Source organism: Cryptotermes secundus, unplaced genomic scaffold, assembly GCF_002891405.2.
Source record: "Cryptotermes secundus unplaced genomic scaffold, Csec_1.0 scaffold156, whole genome shotgun sequence".
In the NCBI taxonomy this organism is placed as follows: Eukaryota; Metazoa; Arthropoda; class Insecta; order Blattodea; family Kalotermitidae; genus Cryptotermes; species Cryptotermes secundus.
Window position 1 is genome coordinate 84,185 of NW_019727089.1, and position 25,633 is coordinate 109,817.

At 38.2% G+C, this 25,633-nt stretch overlaps 1 protein-coding gene across 11 annotated transcripts in view; it reads left to right on the forward strand.

The window, feature by feature from the left end:
* Positions 1-25,633, forward strand: part of LOC111864305 (titin) — a gene marked incomplete at its 5' end in the record, with an annotated part of 253,509 nt that overhangs the window by 79,251 nt on the left and 148,625 nt on the right. For 8 of the 11 annotated variants that reach the window (XM_023851450.2, XM_033751371.1, XM_033751373.1 and 5 more), the window contains 11 exon segments: positions 264-7,522; positions 7,685-11,009; positions 12,259-12,558; positions 12,647-12,961; positions 13,053-13,213; positions 13,320-13,574; positions 13,692-13,899; positions 14,104-14,204; positions 19,494-19,621; positions 20,313-20,533; positions 21,655-22,962. In XM_023851450.2, coding sequence (XP_023707218.2) covers positions 264-7,522; positions 7,685-11,009; positions 12,259-12,558; positions 12,647-12,961; positions 13,053-13,213; positions 13,320-13,574; positions 13,692-13,899; positions 14,104-14,204; positions 19,494-19,621; positions 20,313-20,533; positions 21,655-22,962 — 13,581 coding nt within the window. 11 annotated transcript variants of the gene reach the window in all.

Sequence of the window (25,633 nt, forward strand, 5' to 3'; positions counted from 1 at the left end):
ACTCCGGTCCCTCGGTCATCCAGCCCATAGCCAGTCTTTGTACCGACTATTCTATCCTGGCTTTAGTAATAGTGACAAAATACAATACATGATTTAACTATTTCAAATCATATTAATTTCATTAATCATTCTTTCCAACTGTGTTGTAAAGTCTGTTGTCATGATATCATATCTGCCACCTTGTGTATTGTGAGCGTGTGTTCATCATTATGTATTCTGACCTGAACAGCCAGATACACAAGTAAAATATCTTGAACTTTCAGGACAACAAAAGTTAGTCTATGGAACACCTGTCTCAGACCAGACAGAGGGTAGTATGGTGAGCAAAACAAGAGGTTTTCCAAAATCTAAGGGAGGACAAGGTCAACCTTCTGCCATTGATGGTGTTGGATCAACAGATGATGAACTAAATGAGAATTTTGATGATATAATAATCCCTAGAGGAGATGAAACATTACCATGGAGGAAAATTAGGAAAGGCAAACAAGATACAGCTCCATGGCGCCATGTATCTAGGGACAGATCCTTGGAAGGCAAACAAACAAAGGATGAAAGTCATCCAGGTGCACCAAAGTCAATCATACCATGGACACAGGAAGATGTGAAGCTTAAGAGAGCACAAAGGGTAAAAAAAGAGCCCCAAAAAGAGCATGTGGAGGAAGTTCAACTGAAACCAACGAAGAGAGACAAGAAAGAAATTCCTAGAGAAGAATTGGAAGAGGTGGATCTGAAGCCCATTAAGAAACAGTTAAGAGACCAAGGAAGACCAGAGGACACATTGTTAAAATCAGTTCCGAAAGAGAAACTGCATCCTATTGAGACTGAGCGAATTAAATTGAAACCTTTCGGAAAAGGAGAGACAGAGCTGCCTTTAGCATCAGAACAAATACCACTAAAGCAAGAGTCTAAGACAGATGCAGTACAGAGATCACAAGAGACATTGCTTAATCTGACAGAGCAAGAAGATACTATTATACTAGACAATAAAAAGAATGTAGATGAAATAGGCAGAAGAACATTGCATGATCAGGAAAAGAAAGAAGTTACTCCCAAAGTTGTTGAGGAATTAACCAAACCAATACCATGGACTCGGGAGGCTATCGAGCTTAAAAAGGCTCCAAGAGAAATAAAGGAACCACAAGTAGAAAAGCTTGAAACTATACAGTTAAAGCACACAAAAATGGAGAAGAAAGCAATTCCAAAAGAAGAGCTTGAACAGGTTGATTTGAAAGCTGTAACAAAAGAAAAACAAGATGTAGACCGGCCTGACTCTGCAAAACTAAAACCAGTAAGAAAAGAAGTGTCCAAATTGGAGGATTTAGAAAAACCCTTCAAATCTGTACCAGAATACTCAGCAGTTCGGAGGTCTGAAGAAGATGGCACAACATTAATTCGGACTGAAATATCTATGGATGAAACTAGACAACTAAAAGAAGTGAAGGAGAGAGCACATGAAAGTGTGATGAGAAGAACAGAAGTAGATGAATCAAGTTTCTTACAAGTGGATAAAACTGTTGAAGAGAAAGAGATAAGAGAGGATAAAACAGACTCAAGTTTCTTACAAGTGGATAAAACTGTTGAAGAGAAAGAGATAAGAGAGGATAAAACACCACATATGAAGTCCGAGGAGGAACAAAGTCAGAAACCAGGACTACCTTGGACTCAAGAAGGTATAAAGCTGAAAAGAACACCGCTTCAAAAGAAGGAACTTAAGATGAAAGAAACGCTGGAGGGTGCAAAGCTAAAACCAACAAAACGTGATCAGAAAGAGCTGCCAAAGGAAGAACTGGAACATGTTGATTTGCGAACTGTCAAGAAAAGACCTCAAGAGCCTGAAAAATCTGATGGTGATACTTTACATCCTGTTCAAAGTGTCTCACTGGCTCCTTCACAAGTTGATCAGGTTTATTTGACACCAGGTCGTCCTGGCAAGTCAAAATCAGAAGTAACTGAAAGGAAACCTAAAGAGAGTCTAGAAACAAGATCAGAACGAGAGGATTTGACCTTGCAGCAAATTCAAAGAACCAAAGTTACAACTTCACAAACACAAGATAAAGTGAAGACAATTGGAGAAGAAGATTCTGGTTTCAAGGAACAGATTACAGCACCTGGGAGATCACTAGAGGACAAAAGTCAGAGATTTCCAGAAACTGAAATAGAAGAAGAACAAACCAAGCTTCCTAAACAAGCACCATGGACCCAAGAGGTTATAAGGTTAAAGAAAACATCAAAACAATTTAAGGAACATATAAAAGAGAAACTAGATGAGGTACAGCTGAAGCCAACCAAACGAAATCAGAAAGATATTCCAAAGGAGGAACTTCAAACTGTTGATTTACAGCCTATTGGAATAATACCACAAGAGTCCAAAAAATCAGAGGCTGTTACCTTGCGCCCAGTTGTGAGAAGCATTCTGGCTCCTTTGGAAGCTGCAGAAGTTCCTCAAAAACCCACTCATCCTGACAAGATGAAGCCTGAGAAGTCAGGAGCAGTTGATAGGAAATCTGAAGAAACTTCAATAATGAGGAAAGAGGAAGAAGATATAACTTCACTACAGATTAAAAGAACTCAAGATACAACTTTAGAAACAAAAGACAGATTACAGAAAACAATGGAAGAAAACTCGAGTTTGCTGATTATTGAGGAAACAACCAAAGAACAAATGACAGCACCTTGGAGATCACAAGAGGACACAACCCAGAAATTGTCAAAAACAGAGATCAAGGAGCAGACCAAACTTCCTAAACAGGTACCATGGACTCAGGAAGTTGTTGCATTGAAGAAAGCACCAAGAGAAAAGAAAGAACCCCAACGAAAGGAATTAGAAGAAGTGCAGTTAACACCAGTAAAAAAGCCATTGAAATCAGAGACAGAAGCGATACAGAAGTTGGATACTCTTATACCACAGGAAGTTCAAGAAAGAACAGTTACTTCAGAGGAATTAGTAACCGTGAAAGTGACCCAAGATATAGAAGAAGACCAACTATCCAAAATACCGTGGCAGAAAGTGGAAGATGTTACAATGCTCAAAAATCGAAAACAAGAGGAAGGAGTTCAGAAAATTGCAGCTCCTGAGAAGTTACCAGATATGGATGTCCCCGAGAAGGATATACCACATAAGAAACCGCAGGTGCTCTGGCAAAGAGAAGAAAGAGAACTTTTGCCCATTCATTTAACGGATCAAGAAAAACCAAAACCAGATGAACATTTCATGAAGTCAGAGTTGCCGTGGCACAGAAAAAGTAAGGAAGTTCCCAAAAACAAATCACAAGAACAACAGAAAGTTAAGGAAGTAGTATTGAAACCTGATGAGGGTGTTCTATCAGAAGTAGAGAAATCAGAATTTAAATCTAAGCTGCCTTGGCAGAGAGATAAGAAACCCAAAAGAGAAGAGGTAAAACCAGAGGAAGTTACTCCGAAACCAGTTCATAAGGATGTACCAAAAGAGATTAAAGTAGAAGAGGAAATAAAACTGAAACCTGTTACTAAGGACAGGCCACAATCTCCACAGCCTGAAGAAATTGTTTTGAAACCAATTCCTAAGAAGGGAAAGCCAGAGAAAGAGAAGGATGAAATTCAGCACAAACTTTTGAAACCAGCTGCAGATATGCAAGCACTCCCTGAAGAAGAAAAGCCAGTTCCCTCCACGTTGACTGAAGAGAAGCCAGAAGAGGAGAAACTATCTAAAGTTCCATGGCGCCGAGGCAAGAAACCTGTGAAAGAAGCACCACAGCCAGAAGTGGTCACCCTTAAACCGATGCTTAAAGAAATACCTAAAGATATTGAACAGGAAGAGAAAGTGGTACTGAAGCCCATACCAAGTGAGAGGCCACAGTCCCCAAAACTAGAAGAAGTGACAGTGAAGCCTGTTGGAAGGAAGGAAAAGCCAGTGGCAGAGAAGGAGAAAGAAATTGTCACATTGAAGCCTGTTCCAAGGAAGGAGAAACCAGTTGAAGAAAAGGAGGACATCATATTGAAACCTGTCCCAAAGAAGGAGACACCAGGTGAGGAGAAGGAAGAGACACATTTGAAAAAAATTCCAAAGAAAGAGATGCCAGTTCCTTCCATGGTAACTGAGGAGAAACCAGAAGATGAGAAACTACCTGATAAACCTGAAGTTCCATGGCGCCGAGGTAAGAAACCTGTGAAGGAAGCACCGCAGCCAGAAGTGGTCACCCTTAAACCGGTGCTTAAAGAAATACCTAAAGATGTTGAACAGGATGAGAAAGTGACACTGAAGCCCATCCCAAGTGAGAGGCCACAGTCTCCAAAACCAGAAGAAGTGATACTGAAACCTACTGGAAAGAAGGAAGAGCCAGTGGCAGAGAAGGAGAAAGAACTTGTCACATTGAAGCCTGTTCCAAGGAAGGAGAAACCAGTTGAAGAAAAGGAGGACATCATATTGAAACCTGTCCCAAAGAAGGAGACACCAGGTGAGGAGAAGGAAGAGACACATTTGAAAAAAATTCCAAAGAAAGAGATGCCAGTTCCTTCCATGGTAACTGAGGAGAAACCAGAAGATGGGAAACTACCCAATAAATCTGAAGTTCCATGGCGCCGAGGTAAGAAACCTGTGAAGGAAGCACCGCAGCCAGAAGTGGTCACCCTTAAACCGGTGCTCAAAAAAATACCTAAAGATGTTGAACAGGATGAGAAAGTGACACTGAAGCCCATCCCAAGTGAGAGGCCACAGTCTCCAAAACAAGAAGAAGTGACACTGAAACCCACTGGAAAGAAGGAAAAACCAGCGGAAGAGAAGGAGGAAGAAGTGGTCGTATTGAAACCTGTTCCAAGGAAAAGAATTCCTGAAGAGAAGGAAGAGATAAATTTAAGACCAGTTCCAAAGAGAGAGAAACCAGAAGAACAGAAGGAAGAAAAGAGTCTTACACCTGTACCAGGGAAAGAACAGCCAAAAGAAGAGGAGGAAGAAAGTAACTTGAAACCTACGTCACTGAAAGGGAAACCAAAAGAAGAAAAAGAAGAGGCCAGGTTGAAACTAGTCCCAAAAGAAAAGAAAGCAGAAGAAGAGAAGAAAGAAATTATATTAAGACCAATTCCAAGGAGCGAGAAGCTGGAGGAAGAAGAGCAAGAATTTAGATTGAAACCCACCTTAAAAGAAGATAAATCTGCAGAACAGATAGAAGTGCAGTTGTCATCAGTGTCTGCGATTGTGGAAGAAGAAAAACAAGCAGAGAAAATGACAGAAAAATCCGAATTATCTTGGCGTCGAGGCAAGAAGCCCAAAACAGAGGAATCAAAACCAGAGGAAATTGTTCTGAAACCAGTTCATAAGGATGTACCAAAAGAGATTAAAGTAGAAGAGGAAATAAAACTGAAACCTGTTACTAAGGACAGGCCACAATCTCCACAGCTAGAAGAAGTTGTTTTGAAACCAATTCCTAAGAAGGAAAAGCCAGAGAAAGAGAAGGATGAAATTCAACAAAATATTTTGAAACCAGCTGCAGATATGGGAGCACTCCCTGAAGAAGAAAAGCCAGTTCCCTCCACGGTGACTGAAGAGAAGCCAGAAGAGGAGAAACTATCTAAAGTTCCATGGCGCCGAGGCAAGAAACCTGTGAAAGAAGCACCACAGCCAGAAGTGGTCACCCTCAAACCGGTGCTCAAAGAAATACCTAAAGATGTTGAACAGGATGAGAAAGTGGTACTGAAGCCCATCCCAAGTGAGAGTCCACAGTCTCCAAAACCAGAAGAAGTTATACTGAAACCTACTGGAAAGAAGGAAGAGCCAGTGGCAGAGAAGGAGGACATCATATTAAAACCTGTTCCAAAGAAGGAGACACTAGCAGAGGCGAAGGAAGAGATGCCAGTTCCTTCCATGGTGACGGAAGAGAAGCCAGAAGAGGCGAAACTACAAGATAAATCTGAAGTTCCATGGCGCCGAGGTAAGAAACCTGTGAAGGAAGCACCGCAGCCAGAAGTGGTCACCCTTAAACCGGTGCTCAAAGAAATACCTAAAGATGTTGAACAGGAAGAGAAAGTGGTACTGAAGCCCATACCAAGTGAGAGGCCACAGTCCCCCAAACCAGAAGAAGTGACAGTGAAGCCTGTTGGAAGGAAGGAAAAGCCGGTGGCAGAGAAGGAGAAAGAAATTTTCACATTTAAGCCTGTTCCAAGGAAGGAGAAGCCGGTTGAAGAAAAGGAAGATATCATGTTGAAACCTGCTCCAAAGAAGGAGACGCCAGCTGAGGAGAAGGAAGAGACGCATTTGAAAGAAATTCCGAAGGAAGAGGTGCTAGTTCCTTCCATGGTGACCGAAGAGAGGACAGAAGAGGGGAAACTACCCGATAAATCTGAAGTTCCATGGCGCCGAGGTAAGAAACCTGTGAAGGAAGCATCGCAGCCAGAAGTGGTCACCCTTAAACCGGTGCTCAAAGAAATACCTAAGGATGTTGAACAGGAAGAGAAAGTGACACTGAAGCCCATCCCAAGTGAGAGGCCACAGTCTCCAAAACCAGAAGAAGTGATACTGAAACCTACTGGAAAGAAGGAAGAGCCAGTGGCAGAGAAGGAGAACATCATATTAAAACCTGTTCCAAAGAAAGAGACACTACTAGCCGAGGCGAAGGAAGAGATGCCAGTTCCTTCCATGGTGACGGAAGAGAAGCCAGAAGAGACGAAACTACAAGATAAATCTGAAGTTCCATGGCGCCGAGGCAAGAAACCTGTGAAGGAAGCACCGCAGCCAGAAGTGGTCACCCTTAAACCGGTGCTCAAAGAAATACCTAAAGATGTTGAACAGGAAGAGAAAATGGCACTGAAGCCCATCCCAAGTGAGAGGCCACAGTCTCCAAAACAAGAAGAAGTGATACTGAAACCCATTACAAGGAAAGAAGAGCCAGTTGAAGAAAAGGAGGACTTCATATTGAAACCTGTTCCAAGGAAGGAGACACCAGAAGAAAAGGAAGAGACATGTTTGAAAGAAGCTCCAAAGAAAGAGAAACCTGAAGAGAATAAGAAGGAAGAAAAGTTAAAACCAGTTCCAAAGAAAATTAAGACAGTCGGGGAGAAACAGGAAGTAATGTTGGAATATGCTCCAAGAAAAGAAAAGCCAGAAGAAGAGAAGGAAGAGTTCAGGTTGAAACCAGTTCCCAAGAAAGAAAACCCAGAGGAAGAGAAGGAAGAAATCATTTTAAAACCTATTCGAAGGAAAGAAAAGCCAGACGAAGAGAAGGAAGAGGTCAGGTTGAAACCAGTTCCCAAGAAAGAGAAACCAGTGGAAGAGAAGAAAGAAGTTAGTTTAAAACCTATTCGAAGGAAAGAAAAGCCAGAAGAAGAGAAGGAAGAGGTCAGGTTGAAACCAGTTCCCAAGAAAGAAAAACCAGAGGAAGAGAAGGAAGAAATCATTTTAAAACCTATTCGAAGGAAAGAAAAGCCAGACGAAGAGAAGGAAGAGGTCAGGTTGAAACCAGTTCCCAAGAAAGAGAAACCAGTGGAAGAGAAGAAAGAAGTTAGTTTAAAACCTATTCGAAGGAAAGAAAAGCCAGAAGAAGAGAAGGAAGAGGTCAGGTTGAAACCAGTTCCCAAGAAAGAAAAACCAGGGGGAGAGAAGGAAGAAATCAGTTTAAAACCTGTTCCAATGAAAGAAAAGCCAGAAGAAGGGAAGGAAGAAATCAGTTTAAAACCTGTTCCAAAGAAAGAAAAGCCAGCCGAAGAGAAGGAAGAGGTCAGGTTGAAACCGGTTCCCAAGAAAGAAAAGCCAGAAGAAGAGAAGGGAGAGGTCAGTTTGAAACCAGTTCCCAAGAAAGAGAAACCAGAGGAAGAGAAGAAAGAAATCAATTTAAAACCTATTCGAAGAAAAGAAAAGCCAGAAGAAGAGAAGGAAGAGTTCATTTTGAAACCAGTTCCCAAGAGAGAGAAACCAGAGGAAGAGAAGAAAGAAATCAGTTTAAAACCTGTTCCAAAGAAAGAAAAGCCAGCCGAAGAGAAGGAAGAAATCAGTTTAAAACCTGTTCCAAGGAAAGAAAAGCCAAAAGAAGAGAAAGAAGAGGTCCAGTTGAAAACAGTTTCCAAGAAAGAGAAACCGGAGGAAGAGAAGAAAGAAGTAAGTTTAAAACCTATTCGAAGGAAAGAAAAGCCAGAGGAAGAGAAGAAAGAAATCAGTTTAAAACCTGTTCCAAAGAAAGAAAAGCCAGCCGAAGAGAAGGAAGAGGTCAGTTTGAAACCAGTTCCCAAGAAAGAAAAGCCAGAGGAAGAGAAGGAAGAAATCAGTTTAAAACCTGTTCCAAGGAAAGAAAAGCCAAAAGAAGAGAAAGAAGAGGTCCAGTTGAAAACAGTTTCCAAGAAAGAGAAACCGGAGGAAGAGAAGAAAGAAGTAAGTTTAAAACCTATTCGAAGGAAAGAAAAGCCAGCCGAAGAGAAGGAAGAAGTCAGTTTGAAACCTGTTCCCAAGAAAGACAAACCAGAGGAAGAGAAGAAAGAAATTATTTTAAAACCTATTCCAAGGAATGAAAAGCCAGAAGAAGAAAAGGAAGAGGTCAGTTTGAAACCAGTTCCCAAGAAAGAGAAACCAGTGGAAGAGAAGAAAGAAGTTAGTTTAAAACCTATTCGAAGGAAAGAAAAGCCAGAGGAAGAGAAGGAAGAGGTCAGGTTGAAACCGGTTCCCAAGAAAGAAAAGCCAGAAGAAGAGAAGGAAGAGGTCAGGTTGAAACCTGTTCCCAAGAAAGACAAACCAGAGGAAGAGAAGGAAGAAATCAGTTTAAAACCTGTTCCAAGGAAAGAAAAGCCAGACGAAGAGAAGGAAGAGGTCAGTTTGAAACCAGTTCCCAAGAAAGAGAAACCAGTGGAAGAGAAGAAAGAAGTTAGTTTAAAACCTATTCAAAGGAAAGAAAAGCCAGAGGAAGAGAAGGAAGAGGTCAGTTTGAAACCAGTTCCCAAGAGAGAAAAACCAGAGGAAGAGAAGGAAGAGGTCAGGTTGAAACCGGTTCCCAAGAAAGAAAAGCCAGAAGAAGAGAAGGAAGAGGTCAGGTTGAAACCAGTTCCCAAAAAAGAAAAACCAGAGGGAGAGAAGGAAGAAATCAGTTTAAAACCTGTTCCAAGGAAAGAAAAGCCAGAAGAAGGGAAGGAAGAAATCAGTTTAAAACCTGTTCCAAAGAAAGAAAAGCCAGAAGAAGAGAAGGAAGAGGTCAGTTTGAAACCAGTTCCCAAGAAAGAGAAACCAGAGGAAGAGAAGAAAGAAATCAGTTTAAAATCTATTCGAAGAAAAGAAAAGCCAGAAGAAGAGAAGGAAGAGGTCAGTTTGAAACCAGTTCCCAAGAAAGAAAAACCAGAGGAAGAGAAGGAAGAAGTCAGGTTGAAACCAGTTCCCAAGAGAGAAAAACCAGAGGAAGAGAAGGAAGAGGTCAGGTTGAGACCTGTTCCCAAGAAAGAAAAGCCATCCGAAGAGAAGGAAGAAATCAGTTTAAAACCTATCCGAAGGAAAGAAAAGCCATCCGAAGAGAAGGAAGAGGTCAGTTTGAAACCTGTTTCCAAGAAAGATAAACCAGAGGAAGAGAAGAAAGAAATCATTTTAAAACCTATTGCAAGGAATGAAAAACCAGAAGAAGAAAAGGAAGAGGTCAGTTTGCAACCATTTCCCAAGAAAGAGAAACCAGTGGAAGAGAAGAAAGAAGTTAGTTTAAAACCTATTCGAAGGAAAGAAAAGCCAGAAGAAGAGAAGGAAGAAATCAGTTTAAAACCTGTTCGAAGGAAAGAAAATCTGATTGAAGAAAAGGATGAGGTTAGCCTCAAAGCAGTTCCCAAGAAAGAAAAACCAGAAGAAGAGAAGGAAGAAATCAATTTGAAACCTATTTCAATTGAAGAAAAGCTAAAGGAAACTGAAGATGTGGTGTTGAAGTTTGTAACAAAGGCAGAAAAACGAACGGAAGAGGGGGAAATGGAGAAGATTGTATTAAAACCCATTTTGAAAGCAGAAATGGCAGAGGAGAAAGAGGAAGTAGTGGAATTGAAACATGATTTGGAAGAACAACCAGTACCTCTACAGGAGACTGATGAACCTAGGACTGAAGATGGAAAGTCACCTGAGAAAACAGATCTTCCTTGGCGTAGAAAGAAACCAAAGAAGCCACAACAAAAGCCAGCCAATGATGTAGGCCGACCAGAAGAAGTTCTACAAACAGTTCAAGTTACATGTGAGTCCAAAGATGTGGAAGTACCTGAAGAGAAGAAAGTGGCACCTTGGAGAAGGAGAAAGATAACAAAGCCTCAAGAGACAATTCCAGTGCCAGTTTCTGAAGAATCCAAACCAGAAGAAACTGAAGAACCTTGGGGGAAGGAGAGATTACAGTTACCAGAATTGAAACCAGTTCAGGTTGAGGACAAGGGAGAAGAGTTCACTGAGGAGAAAAAGTCTGAGACACGTGTTACTCTCTCAACCATACAGAAACAAGTGGCTGTGAGACCAAAGCCCGAGTTTCCTTCAGAAGAGATTAAGGAATCTGAAGAAGTGCATCAGATCTGGCAGAAGGAGATTAAAGTGGACACAGTTTCTAAGAAGAAGGTGATACAGCATGGAAGAGTGTCGGTTCCAGAGGATGACAGACCATTAAGAGAGCTAGAGATCGTAACTGCCAAGCGAGTTATGGAGGGTGTGATATGTCTGCCAGAGGAACCAGTGGTAGAGGATGTGGAGGTACTTGAAGATCAACGTACAGTGAGACATTCTTTGGTACAGGAGACAGCTGCTGAAATAACAACTATGTCATCAAAGACTGTTGCACCTTACTTTATTCAGCGTTTACAACCAGTCACTGCTAAACCTAACAAGACTGCATTGTTCACATGTAAAGTTCATGGCTATCCATTTCCAGAACTTACCTGGTATCATAATGGAGTAGAAATTCAGCCAACATCTTCTACAGTTTTTAAGGTAGTTGAATCCACAGCCACACTTGAGATCAGCAATGTCACTCCAGATGATGTTGGAAACTACACTTGTCAGGCCTCTAACCCTGCAGGTGTTGCAACCTCGACAGCCAATCTTGTTGTTATAGGTATGTGTCAGCGTCTGGCATGCAGCAGTGTTTTATGATGTAATATGCATGATTATATTATTTCTTCAGACTTATTCGTAACTTGATTTACATTTTAATCAATTATTTAACGTTTTTTTTTCTGTTATTTGATTTTTAATGGCTTAGTTTGTGATCTGGATGCATATTTTTGCTGTGTTAGTGTATGTTTTATTGGCTCTAAATAAAAAGTATTCCCTTAGTGAAATCTAAAAAGAAGAAAAAGGGACAGCTAGTGTTCTGCACAGAAAAGTTTCATAATAAGCTGTGTAAACTTGGTCTTTAAGTTTATGAATCTTATGACTGTTATTAGGATCTGTTTATATTTTGTTTGCATACATTATCTAACTTCTAGTACGTTCTTGTATAGGACTTTCAGTACATTCAGTATAGTATATCTGTTTGGAACCAGCTGATTTGTTGTTGATAAGACTATATAACATACAACAAACCTTCTTGTATTTGATTAGCTGGTAAAATTAGCAACAAAGTCTAGAGTAAAAGTTATAAGCATTTAAATAGCCTGAGCAGAAGGCCAGGTCATTTGGCCTCAGTGTTTTGACCCCTGCAGTATGAGGCTTCCTGCCAAGAAAAGTCTCAGTTGTCTCTTAACTTTGCTTTGCACAAGGATCATTTCCCTAATCCTCATGTCCATTATGTAGCATATGACTTTCATCATTGTTTTCTGTATGGCTGTAAGAGTTAGATGTAGTAAGTTTAATGGTTGACCATATATGTGTGACTTATTTCCTTGTGCCTCATTCTTCTGATGCTTGCAAGTCAATTTTAAAATCCAAGTTCTGGGAGATAGTCATAGATGCATGATGGTAAATTGATTTATATTCCTAGCAATCAAAAGTGTGTTTTAACCTTACACTTCTTTTTCGTGTTGGTTATTAAACATTAGTTGGCAGTGCTTAACAGCATAAGAGAATGCTTCAACAGATATCACAGGTATTTGACCGTTTAGCAACTGGTTGAAGATGTGTCACATGTAAGCAGTTTCACATGAAAATTGCACAGGGATGTTAAAAGTGTGAACTGCATAATCATTTTCTGACATGGAATAATGTCTTATCTCTTTTTAAATAACGCAGAATGTGTGTGTGTGAAAAATTGTGATATATATTATGCATGGTTTTTGAAAACTGGTAATTCATTCCTTGCTGATTTTTAAATTGGACGTGTACCAGTGTTTCAATTTGTTATTCCTATTCTCTTTGCAATACAGAAAAAGAGGAAAGTGGAACTGCTCCTTACTTTATTCAGCCACTGAAGCCTCAGGTGGTACAACCTAAAGAAGTTGCAACATTGCAGTGCATAGTGGTGGGTACTCCCACACCAACTGTCAAATGGTACTGTTCCAATAAGGAATTGAAGCCAGGAAGAAGTCGAGAAATCAACTACAACTCAGAGACTGGAATTGCAACCCTTAAACTTTTGGAGCCAACTGAGCAGGATCAAACTATATATACTGTCCGTGCTGCCAATGCCCATGGCCGAGCAGAATGCCGAGCCAACCTCATTGTTGGTAGGTAATCATAAAGAACATTCTTAAGAAGGAAAGTGATATTGTGGACTTTCATAAATGTAGCAATCAACTTATTTTTCTTTTCCAGGAGAGGCACTTACAGTACATAAACCAGAAGTGCTTCATGCCCCCAAGATCACCCAACCAGTTCAGGCAAAAATGGTGCCAGCTGGAGATGCTGTTACACTTGAAGCAAAATTTGAAGGAATACCTAAACCAGAGGTGCGATGGTATCGTAACGGCAAGGAGTTAATACCAAGTGAGAAAGTGCATATAATCATAGAAGAGCATAGGACGACATTGCACATTCCTCAAGTGTTTCGTCCTGATGGAGGGAAATATGAAGTCCGTGCAGTAAACCCTGCTGGAGAGGCACGCAGCTCTGGAACAGTCTCTATAACATGTAAATCTTATAGAATTTTTCAATATTATGCACAGTTCAATTAAATATTTTATTGATATTAATAATGGTGTTTGTTTTATTATTGTTTTAGCGGGATCAGAACCTGAAATGGCTGAAGTGGTTCCTCCTCGTTTTATTGAACCACTGAAACCCCAAACAGTAGCTGAGGGAGAGGTTGTTATCATGGAGACCCGTGTTGAATCACACCCAACATGCTCATTCCAGTGGTTTCATCACTCTGTTCCAATCAAGGTTAGTAAATTGCTTCAGTAAATATATTTTTGAGTTAGTGTACCATATAACAGTAGTATTATGAGTAGTAAGAACCATGATAGTAATTGTCAGTACTTTGAAACAGTCGTCTCCAGAGTTGCGAGTGGTAACAACTGATAACCATTCAGTGTTAATAACAAGAGAAGCCCTTTCTGAACATGCTGGCATCTACACTTGTCGGGCGGAAAACGTTGTTGGATCTGTGACTTGTACTGCTACACTTAATGTCATGCCTGACACTGAATGGGAGGATGTAACAGAGCTTGCATCACCAACATTTGTCCAGAAACTGGCTAATGTTCGTGTGATGGATGGAGAAGAAGTACATTTTACATGTCAGGTTAGTTTCTTTATTTATGTTAATCCTGAACTGGTAGTAACATATATTAATATTTGATGAGATGAGGCAGCATGTATGAAATTTATCACCTTGTTTACTTTGATCCTAATTATGTAGGTTACTGGTAAACCAGTCCCTAAAATTACATGGTACCATAAGAATGCACCAATAAAAGAAGCTAAAGATGTTACAGTATATCAAGACTCTGAGGGAGTATGTAAACTTGCAATCAGTGAAGTTTTCCCAGAGGATGCTGGTGAATACACTTGTCATGCCAGTAACAAAGTTGGTGAGGCTGTCTGTGCTGCATCTTTGATTGTTGAAGGTCAGTTTTTGACTTGGCATTCAGTCAGACTTGAATATTTCCTAAGTTTATCTCAAGTATTAACATTTAAAAAATGTCATTTTCCACTATGAAAGAGATTCAATTAAACTTCATAACATGCTTCAGAATACTCAGATAAAGCTCTATATAAGTGAGAAAATCATTCAGACAGTGTTAATAATTGTCCAATTTATATTTGTACAGCATATGAATATGTACCTGATGCAGAGATTGCTTCTGTAACAATTGGCACATCACTTGCCATGGGACAAAGTGGTTCTGAAGAAGATTTATTGACTGAAAAGGTAATTTACTGGAGGTCAATTTATGATGCAGACTATGGTTCTTGATGTAGTACCATGACATTGATATTTAGCTTGGACAGTTATTTGTAGATTGAAAGGGAAATTGAAATAAAAATTGATCTCCAATGAAGCTGATCCTTTATATATTGCCCATCCAAATATAGTGTCATGGAAGTGATCAAGCATCTTCTGTGTGATATTGAACAGCTTAGCTTATATGCATAAAATGATTGGCTTACAGGGACTGAGTTTGTTGTCTCAAAAGTGGTCATAATTATTAACATTAACACTATTTTGCTTCCTTTGAATTTTAAAAACTGATTGAATTAATATGTGTATTTTATTAAGATTATTGGGCTGTTGTTTGGTGAGAATGTATATCTGTATGTATAAATTTTAATAAAATTTGTTAGAAACCTGTCACAGCAAATCACTTTTACACTGTAACCTAGTGCTATACAATAACAGTAAAATCACTTAATCTGTTTGAATCTTAAAAATAAACTTTAGTAATATGTGTTATTTGAATACAAAACTATACCAAACCAACACACTATTTATATTGCAAATGAACAATTGAATGAATGCTACTTCTTTAAAGAAGGTTATAAAGGCCTAGAAACTTAAGTGAGATTACTGCATCACAAAACTCTTGTTTATTCCTTAGTTATTTCTGTATGAAGTGACAATAATTTGTAGCATACCTGATGCAACATTACACACTTTTATTACCAACAAAGCATAGCATGTGTCAGTAACAGAATCATTGAAGTAGATAGAAGTGAGAGGTGCATGAACAGTGTGTGAATTTAAGTCTCAGAGAATAAGTGGAAATTTCAGAAGTTCACTGTTAAAAAAGTCCTTCATTTACTATTTCTTCAGTAGTTGAAATTGCTTTGACTCTCCACTCATTGTACTAACCTGCTGAAGCTTATCCAGGGCATGTAGTAGCGTAGTTGATTGAGGTACTATTCTACAAGCTTGAAGGTTGCTGGTTCGATTTCCAGTGAGGTCATTTGATTTTTCAATTGACCTAATCCTTCTAGCCACACTATGGCCATGGGGTCAACTCAGCCTCTAACAGAAATGAGGCTGACAACCTCACTGCCGTCAGTGAGCCTATTGTCTGGAAAACGTGGGAACCTCAACATGTCACAATCCTATAGGCCTCCACAGCCTGTTACACGAAGAGCTTTGCCTTACCTTACTGAAATGTATCTAAAATAAACAAGAGACATCTGTGTTATAAAGTGTTCTCAAGTCCTGTATTAAACAATAGAGATGTAATGTTTCATTTGCAGTATATTTTGACAGTTAAGTACAGTAGACTGCCAATTATTTGTAAGCAGATTATCCACTTTGTGGCTTAACCATGGAGCTTTTAGAATCCCTTAGGTATTGCTTATAGCTGCCAATTTTGATTTACTGTTGGTGGCTACATGTTTTACGGCAGTATATAGCACTGAAGCTTCACAATAATTTTCAGTCTTTCTCGCCCTGTTGCAACTATTTGATTAGTTTATTACCCTTTGTACCTGTCTTCTGCCACTGAAGAAGGGTTGCTTCCTTCTCTTAGAAGGATATTTATCACATTGGATAGTGATTGGTAGCATGATCACTAGACCTTGAAGTCCACAGTTTTTTACAGCATTTTACTTCTCTGAGATTTCTATACTATATTTATCTAAATATAAGGTGATCCCGCTTATCAGTATTACAGTTGGTCCAGTTATCCATTTGACTAAGGTTCTACATCTTTGTTCATCCTTGTTTCAGACCATGAAATGCATTTCATATGGAATCACAATTTAATTGTTTTTTCCACTGTCCACTTGCATCAGACATTTACTTACATGATGCTGAATTTTCATGCTGTGATGCAATTGACATTTTCTTTTGCATGCTTCACAACCAGAAATTTAAAGCTCCCTTCATAACTGAACACTGATATCTGTAATCATGTAGAAATTCTCTTTTTGACATGATTGCCAGTGATTTTTGTAACAGTTTCTACTCTCTTGCTCTCAATGGACATACTATGAACACATATTACAGCTCCATACTTGAGAATGCTGATGACACTGCAGGCCTTCATGGTGGCCATAGATTAACTACATACTGAAGCATTGATTTCATGTAGTGCAAAATATATTTCCTTGACCTTGAACTAAACACAGAGAATGTTACAAAACAACCAAAGTGCTAACTCTGAAAACATTACCTACAGAATACCACTGGTAGTATAAAAAGATTGACTCCAGTGCATTATTTTTTAAATATGTGAATGTAAGATGATCTTTAATTTTTCAGATGCCCAAACATTGTAATGGGAACTAGGCTTATATTTTGATAAATATGACATTTTGATTATCCATAATTTTAAATATCAATGCTACTTCTCCTTCCATTACCATGGATAATAGAAAATTTGCTGTACACTTTAGTGATATTTCTTATTCCTGTAATTCACATTTTCATTTTATGATTTGTTGGTTGCAATAATAGTGTCTTTATAATTGACAATTTAACGTATTTAATACTGTAGCCCATTTATTACACTGTGTCAGTGTTTTTTTTGTACTCTGTTATTAGTTATTTTTATTATGCACAATTTTCTCTAAAGAGTGGATCTTCATGTATAAGGTAGATAGTTGTTCATAAAAATTCGAAATTTATGTTTTTCTAAATGAGCTGTATGGTATACTGCTAATACCAGTCATGAAAACTTTGTACATGTCAAAAGATAAAAGTTTTTGATCCTGCCATATTCATCTCTTGTGTTCACAATGTTAATGCTTTCTCTTATTAATTTTCTAAAATGTTGCCTGCTCAGAACTGTTAGGCTAACAACTCCATCTGAGGTGTCAGCACCAAAGTAATTACAACAAACAGGAACTGTCAAAATGGGATGATGAGCAAATAACTCAGTCTCATTTGTGTAGCAGATATTAGTTTTCCTCTCTATAGACACTACATATATAGTTCCTAAACATCAGCACAGAATGCTCTCAATAAAGTGACACATTCATATTTAGTTTTAAAATGAAGAGTCCTTATTACAATTTTGATCTTAAATTGTTTTGATTTTTGACACTACAGAATGATTTGCAAAGTCCTCTGCACCTTCTGCTGTCTGATGTTTGTCTGCTATGGCTGCCTATGAACTTGTATTTAGGGCTTAATTTTATGCAATGTTAAGTATTCTACAACCTCTGCTCTTTGAGCATTAAAAGGAGGCCTGCCAAAATTCAGAGTAGCTGCCAACAGAAATGTCTTTTCTGAAATTTGCTAATTATTTTTGTACCACTTCATAATGTTGTAGCTCATTGTCAGGTAATTGTCCCTAAAGTTACATGTTAAACTCTTCTGTATATTCTTTGACACTATGAAATACATATTTTGCCAATTAACTGGGTATTCAAGCCACAAAACCATTTCTTTTATTCCTGTTTTTGCTTGTAACTGTAGCATGCTCACTTTCATTAATGCATTGGTGATTTTGCTAGTTGGTATTGAGAAAGTTAACAGGTGGCACGGGAACTAAAAGTTCATATTCAGTATCACCATTCAGTCATTCATTTATTCATCATAATAAATTTATTTTTCATAATAAATGTTACTTAGACAATATTCACCAAACCAGAAAATTCGGTACTAACAAATCAGTGTTTTTATTTTTAAATCTTTATTTTTTTATTATGCAGTGTCGTTATGATCATCCTACATTTATGAACATGGAAGGAAAATTCTTTTTTAACAGTCTAAAGATATACAATGAATATGGAATATTATTAAAGGGGGCATGCGGTAGCATAGTTGGTTGAGGGGCTATGCTACAAACCGGAAGGTCGTGGGATCAAGTCCCGATAAGGTTATTGGATTTTTTTCAGTTGACCTAATCCTTCTGGCCGCAATATGGCCCTGGGGTTGACTCAGCCTCTAACAGAAATGAGTACCAGGTATTAATTAAATAATTTTCTTGGGTAGTAAAACACAGCCTGCGCACAAGGCTGACAATCTTACCGCCATCTGTGAGCCGATTTTCTACGCAGTGTGAGACCCTCAACGTCTCACAACTCTATGGGCCTTCACGGCTTCGTACAGGGATAGCTTTACTTACTTTTTATTGAATATTAAATGAAAGTGTACAGTATATAATTATAAGGGTTGAAATATACTTATATTTTTATGACAGATTCAGAGGCTACAAATAATCTGAAGAACAGGTTCTTTGAAACCATTCATATACAAATAGACTTGAAAGGATTCTGACGATGGTGTATGCTGTACAGAACTATTAGGCTTATTTTGGACTCTATCCATTATCTGGTATATAGGAGACAGAAATCCAAAAAACCTACTCAGTTGGGCCTGTTAGAAAGAGCTAGGTCCAGTGATTGAGACCAGTTCTTTCTAACAGGCCCAACTGAGTAGATTTATCCTGCCCCATCCACCTGAGGACGGAACAGATCCAGTCTCCGAAACGTTGTGGTTGTTGTCTTCTATATACCAGACGATGGATAGAGTAAAAAATAAGCATAGTAGTTCTGTAGATTCATATACAAGCTGTCAGTTCCAGCTACCACTTGAAGATTAGTACCATACTTGGTGGTTAGTGAAAATACTTAGTATTGAGTAGTCTCATATACTCAGCATGTTGGTGTAGTGGGAATGCTCTAGGCTTGTATGTGGGAGGTGTTCAGTCTGAATCTATCCAAATATGTTTTTCATAACTTCCCTCAGTCCTTTCAGGAAAGTGCTTGGATAATTCCCCAATTAGGGCACAACTTCTTTCCACATACTTTCCAATTTGTCATTCATCAGTCATTTTGCTGAGTATGTGGTAAAATAAAACAGATGTGGCCTAATAGTAAGCTCTACTGTTGAATAACTTCAGTTTCTCCAAATTTTATCTAATTAGAACCTTATAATTTGCTTTATAATGTGATTTTGTAGCATACTCATTCAAATTTTTTAAATGCGCATCCAAGTGGTCACAGTTGTTCACATGTAGTATATGAGGCAGGTGTATTTATATCATATAGAGTTCTTTTGTGTTGTATCTATCTATTTGAGAGTGGGATTCAGTTTGACAGTTGGCTGGCAAAAATATTATTTTACTGAGGTACAAATTAATAATGATGTCATGTGAAGAGTTGACAACGGTTTAAAACTATGAAGACTGCTTAAACAGTCCAGTATAATGTACAGTTTGTTTATTGGCTTGTATTTTTGTGTCACATTTCTCATCAGCAATCTTCATATTTAAGTTATATGTTCTTGCTTCAGGAAACTGTTTCCGAAGTTGTGGAAGAGAAACTGGATACAGAGGCTCCTCAAAGAGAAGAAGGGAAGTCTCCAAAATTTACCACTCCATTGCAGAAAGTTTATTCTTCTCGTGATGGAGAACTTATAAGGTAGAGTAAGATGAAATATTGTTTCTGCTTTTGCTTATTTTATTTCATTTTATTAAGTGCACTACAGCATGAGATTTTAGTGCATATTAATGCAGTGTAGCAGTTTTAATATATTAAGACACCTGAAGATGGCCATCTAAGACCACAACTTGTTGTGTTAAATTATAAGTGGAAGAAAAAGGAACAGTTTGTTGCATTATTGATGGACTGTGTTATACATAGATGTTTTAATATGGCTTGCAACAGGAAGCTTAAATACAGAATTCTGTAAGCTCTTTTATGTTATCCTCCCATGTACTCGTAGATCTAAATGTCCCATATGGCCTCTTTCCTTGAGGTTCCTGACCACAGCTTAATATACTTTTCCCATTTTCCCCATTTATACAATAATCTTGCTTATCTCACCCTTCTCAACTTCACCATCCTAGCAACATTAGGAGAAGGATAAAAAATATGAAGTTCTTTTTCATGTAATGCTCTCACGTATCCTGTTTCCTCCAATTATTTTGGTTCAGATATTTTCCTCAGCACTTTGTTTTTTAAAATAACCCCAGTCTGTTTTATCCCTTACAAAGACAACCCAAGTTCCACACCATACAAAATAATGGTAAAGTTCTGGCATTTTTAAAGGCAGCCTATGCTATAATGTTATATCTGTGCATCAGTATCAAACATACCTGCAATGTTACAGGATGGAAGTGAAGCTGGATGGTAAACCAAAGCCCAAGGTGGGATGGTATAAACAAGGGACTCAAATTGTTTCTTCCAAGGATTTTCAAATAGAAGAATATGAGGATGGTATTTCAGTACTGACAATTCCAGAAGTATTCCCTGATGATACAGGAGAAATTACATGTGTGGCAGAGAATGAATTTGGAGTTGCCAGTACTTCAACTGAGCTTGTGGTTGAAGGTATGTTGGGAATACATTCAAACTGTCCATTTCTGTAAGTAGTCATCTTCTCTTTACTGAAGACAGTACTGTGGAGAACTGTAAAGTTATATTAATGCATTGCTGGTCATCACTTTTACTGTTATTGTCTATGAATGAAAATGGCCTTTTTAAGTCAAAAGATAGTATTAATAAGATATGGAAGTTTTCATATATTTTTAGACTAACATCAAGTATCCATTTTTTCTGAACCTACAAAGCTTGATATTTATGTCTATATTTCTGTATGTAAAATTATGCATGCAGTAGTGTTGAAATATTGCAGCAAAGGGCTCATTTTTGGTTTTCGTCTCCACTCCATATATATATTAAGTTTCTTGTGCATATTCTCTGTACAGATACAATAGTGATGCTATAAATGATATTTTGTTAATATCTATCTTTTTTAAATGATGTATTTTTATGTTTCATAATCATATTCCTGCTTTTGTTTCCAGCTTTAAGTTGTGGTGTTCAGAAGATAACTTGTGTTGCTCTGCTGGTCCCACAAACCTGCCTGTCCAATTCTTCTGCTTCTTCCACAAGCAAGCAAACATTTTGCATTGCCAACATGACATATCCATCCACACAGTACCTCTCACAATCCACAGCCACTTTCATACAGCTTACAAAACATTAACTGAATATATATATATCTGTTAGGACTGATTGTCTATGTATAGGAACATTAAGCAAGGGTACAGTATACTTACTATGGACTTTATTTGATGTTTATTTGCAGGACCATAATTTGTACATGATTTAAAAAGCTGGCTTCATATTATCCTCATAATGATTTCCATCATTCTGTTGTGTTTATGTATAAGTATTAACACCCATTTATTAAGATAATATATCTTTGGACAATTCTGGTAGAAGTGATTATACAATTTTAAAGGACTTCATTTAAACTTATATCCAAAAGCCTTATATGTTATAGTTAGAGTACTGACATTTTTACATTCGAGCCAAATATAGGTTTTGCATTAAGAAAAGATGGTTACAGTTTGGGGAACTTATAATGGATTTTGATATTATAATATTTGCCTCTTATACAACAACCAGTTCTTGCTTGTTAATAGTCATCATTTATTTATTGGCAGGCATAATGGGAACTAAAGAATACCGCAAGCCTGAATGGGTGACACAAATGGAGGAGCTAAAGGAGCAGCTGCAAGGTAACAATGTTGTGACGTCCTGCATGCCAGAGCATGGTAGTAGTGACAATGATGTGATGTCTGTAGACAGCTTGGAAATGGGAAGTTCACATCATCAGCATGCCCATGTGGGTCCAACAAGGAAGAGACCCGATGTTCAAGCGGGGAGTACAACTTCCCTGGAAGATGTGTCCGTTGGAGATGATTCTGTTTTTGTGTCTAATGCCAGCTCTTGTTCTGATGAACTGAATTCCATCACTCCACTTACAGTTGTGAAGTCCAGCATGCATGCACCTGCTTCTGAAACTCCTTTCCTGCTGGACCCTCCATACTCCTCTCAGGCAGACTCCTCACCTCACCTCAGTGTTAGTTTTCATCCATCTGTAAGGATCGAATTACCAAAAAATGAAACTATCGGCAGTGTGGAGACCAGCAGTGTTAACAGTGGCTCTGACTATGCACATCTCATAATAACAGACTACTTGAACTCACACAGGCTTTCTATTACTGCTGCAATAGAATCTCTTGACACTGACGATAATGTGAAAGGTAAGTCAGATAAGAACAAGCAAACGAGTATCATAAAAAGTGCTTCACAGAACAGGACGGAGGTCACTGAAATACAAAATAATTCCAGTGGATGTCTTGAATGTGCTGAAGAAACTGTGTCAGTAGAAGGCCCAACCTTACATCTCCATGAACGCAAGGAGAAATCTGAAGAAGTGGTGGAAATTATATATGTCCCTGAAAATGAAAACGGCAACAATATTCATCCTGTGGCTAGTAGTTTCTATCTCTTATCTCCAATTGAAGAGAGCAGTGAACCTTCAGCAGAGAGTAGTTGCAGTGGTGTAGGCGTTCACAGTTTGGATAGGCATGACCATTCAGCCATAAAACTTTTGTCTGCATCATGTGAAGTCATATCTATGACAGATGACAGCATGGTTTCTCATAATTTGCAGACCAAGTACCAGACTTTTCCCCGTTCCAAGATTCCTGTTCTTAGTCCCATGCGTACAAATGCATGCTACATTGTACCTGAAGACCCCACAATGTATCCTCTGGAACCTCGTGAGCTTGATCCGGCTGGCTTCCACCAGCTTCATATGGCTGATAGTCAAGAGGAGCTTCAGGAATTCCTGCTATTGGAGAGTCAGTGCATGACTACAGATGGACAGGGATTGGCAGCTGCATTTGTATTTTCTGATGATGAGCACTTCCACAGTGATGAAGATGGTCACTGTACAGTGTCAGGTATAATAAGCATATAGTATAATCCTGCTGGGTACTGAGTCCTGGTGCTGCATCCCACATCAAAGCTAATTAATGGTAACAGTGCAGATGGCTTTGGGATTTTAAATTACTGCTTGAGTCTTATATTCTGGAAACAATTCCTGTGTTCATCAGACCAATTTGTAATAACTACACACAGGAATTCTGTTAGCAAATCTTTTCCTGACCACGACAGATTGCAGCACCATATTGCCTTCATTCCAGGTGTGCTTATTCTCCTGTCCCATAAATCTGTGCTTTTTAAACACCATTCTGGGCTTAGTTTGAATAACACATTTGGAGCTACATAAACTATAAGTAACAGTATTGTAATTGTTAAATGGTCGTAATTTGCCCTTGTTTGGTTTTAATTGTGTTATGTTTGTGAATGCCTGTAATTGGATTTTTGCAATTGTTTCAAGTAGTAACAAACTAATAGCATGTTTGCTGTTTCATGTTTCACTTAGACCACTGATCAAGAAGCTGTTTTGTGAAGCAAGCTACTTAAACAACTCTAGTCAATAGGTAGGTAACACACACAGCTTCTAAACATAAATTGTTTGATTTAAATTTGTCAAGAACTGGAAGCAATTAAACATTCAACTTGCATAAGTCAAATTTATTTTTTTTAATCTAGGTATTATACAATTTGATTTTCAATAACTGACCTTGAAGAATTCTCATCTAAATAATACCATTTTTTCTTATTATTGAGTCATTAAATAATATTAGGTAGGACACTTGTTTGCAGACAGTGAATACTGCTGAATACTGTTGGGTGTACTAATAATGTTCAGTATGGAAGATCAGAGGGGTTTTACCTGCAGTAGTGCATTTCTGTCTGCAATAATAGATTTACATCCATTCAGAATCACAGAGAATCAGTATTTATGTTGCAATAAATACAATAAATATGAGTGTAATGCATCTTTAGATGTTACTTTTTGAACACTCTGTGTAAGTTTCTTGCATCACTTGATGGCATAGGGTTTTTATGTGTTCTCTAATCTTTAAAAACATGCAGCGTTTATCAGAATCATAAAATAATATAGTAACCCCCATACAGAAGCTGTACTTAACTTTCTGTTTGATGGCAGTAATTAATGAACCACTGCATCTACAAATGTGAATTTTGGTATGTAGATAAATCATAACAATGCCTACAAATTTTATATAAAGCTTGTTGAAAAATTACAAACATTGTGACAGTGTGAAACTTATAATTATGTATTTCAGCATCCCATTGCAATTGTTCAAATTTGCGTCAATTGTTTATCTTCCATCAAAATTGCAACACTTTTACATTCTACACTTCAATACTACATGTTTCGGGCTCAAACGGCCATCTTCAGGTGTTTCTATGTTACAGATATTTTACTAAAACTGTGTTAAAAACTGCTACATTGTCTTAATTCATGTTAAAATCACACGCTGTAGTCTTCTTAAGTAAAACGAGATAAAATCCTTTAAAATTTCTGTTGCATATGACAACACCCCAGGTGAGGTGAAATAATATGCAACAGAAATTTTAGAGGATTTTATCTTGTTTTACTTAAGAAGACTACAGCGTGTAATTTTAACATGAATTAAAACAGTGTAGCAGTTTTTGACACAGTTTTAGTAAAATATCTGTAACATAAAAACTCCTGAATATGGCCGTTTGAGGCTGAAACATGTAGTGTTGAAGTGTAGAATGTAAAAGTGTTGCAATTTTGACGGAAGATAAACAGCGGATGCTAAAGTGAAACTTATAGCTGACGTCTTACAAGTTTCAGGTAGTGGGAATTCTGTGGTAGTAGATATGATGCACAAAATTAGACTGATAATGTACAAGGCTGTAGATTTTATTTAAAATATTCTGATATTTTTAGATGAATATTAAATGTAGCAAAGCCAAATATCTTCATATTACTGAGGAATGCTAAAACTCTGTCCAGAATCAAAGACAACAATTCCAATGAGATTAAAATAAGAACACTAGGCATTTGACTTGAATTAAGGCTTTCCCGACGCACCGAATGGTGGGCAGCTGTAGATGGCCTTCAGTTATTTGTTTTAAAGGCACTAAAATTAAGCAAAAACCGAACATACTTGTACCACACTTCAGTTCTTTCCTCCAATTTGCAACAGCAACATTCATTTCACTTTTTGGTCCACTACCAAGGTGCAATTAAACAAACTCCCTGGTTTGAGTCCGCAAGCGAACTATACCAACCGAGAGACCGCAGCTTGTTGGTGAAGTTAGTGCCAACTTTAGCGGATAGAAGGTGTTGCATGGTCAACACAGTGAATCCCCATGGCTGTTAATTTCGGTTTTCTAGACCAGAGCCACTATTTCCTTGAAATAGCTCCTCGTTTATCCTCGTGAGGCAGAGTGGACCTTATTCCAGACCCACTGCTTCTCAGAAAATCTAGTAGCGCCAGGAATCGAACCCAGGACCTCGGGATCTGTATCCAGGAAATCTGACCACTAGACCACAGATGTGGTCATGAAGGTGCAATTAGCAGTGTTTAAAGCAAACATAATATATCAGACAGATTTCACTGTAGTTCAGCTGGACTTTTCTAGGGATTATATTAGTGTATTATCACCCAGAACCTCCCAAATCTGCATGAAGCGTTAATGTGCAAAGAAGTATGGTGATCATTTGAT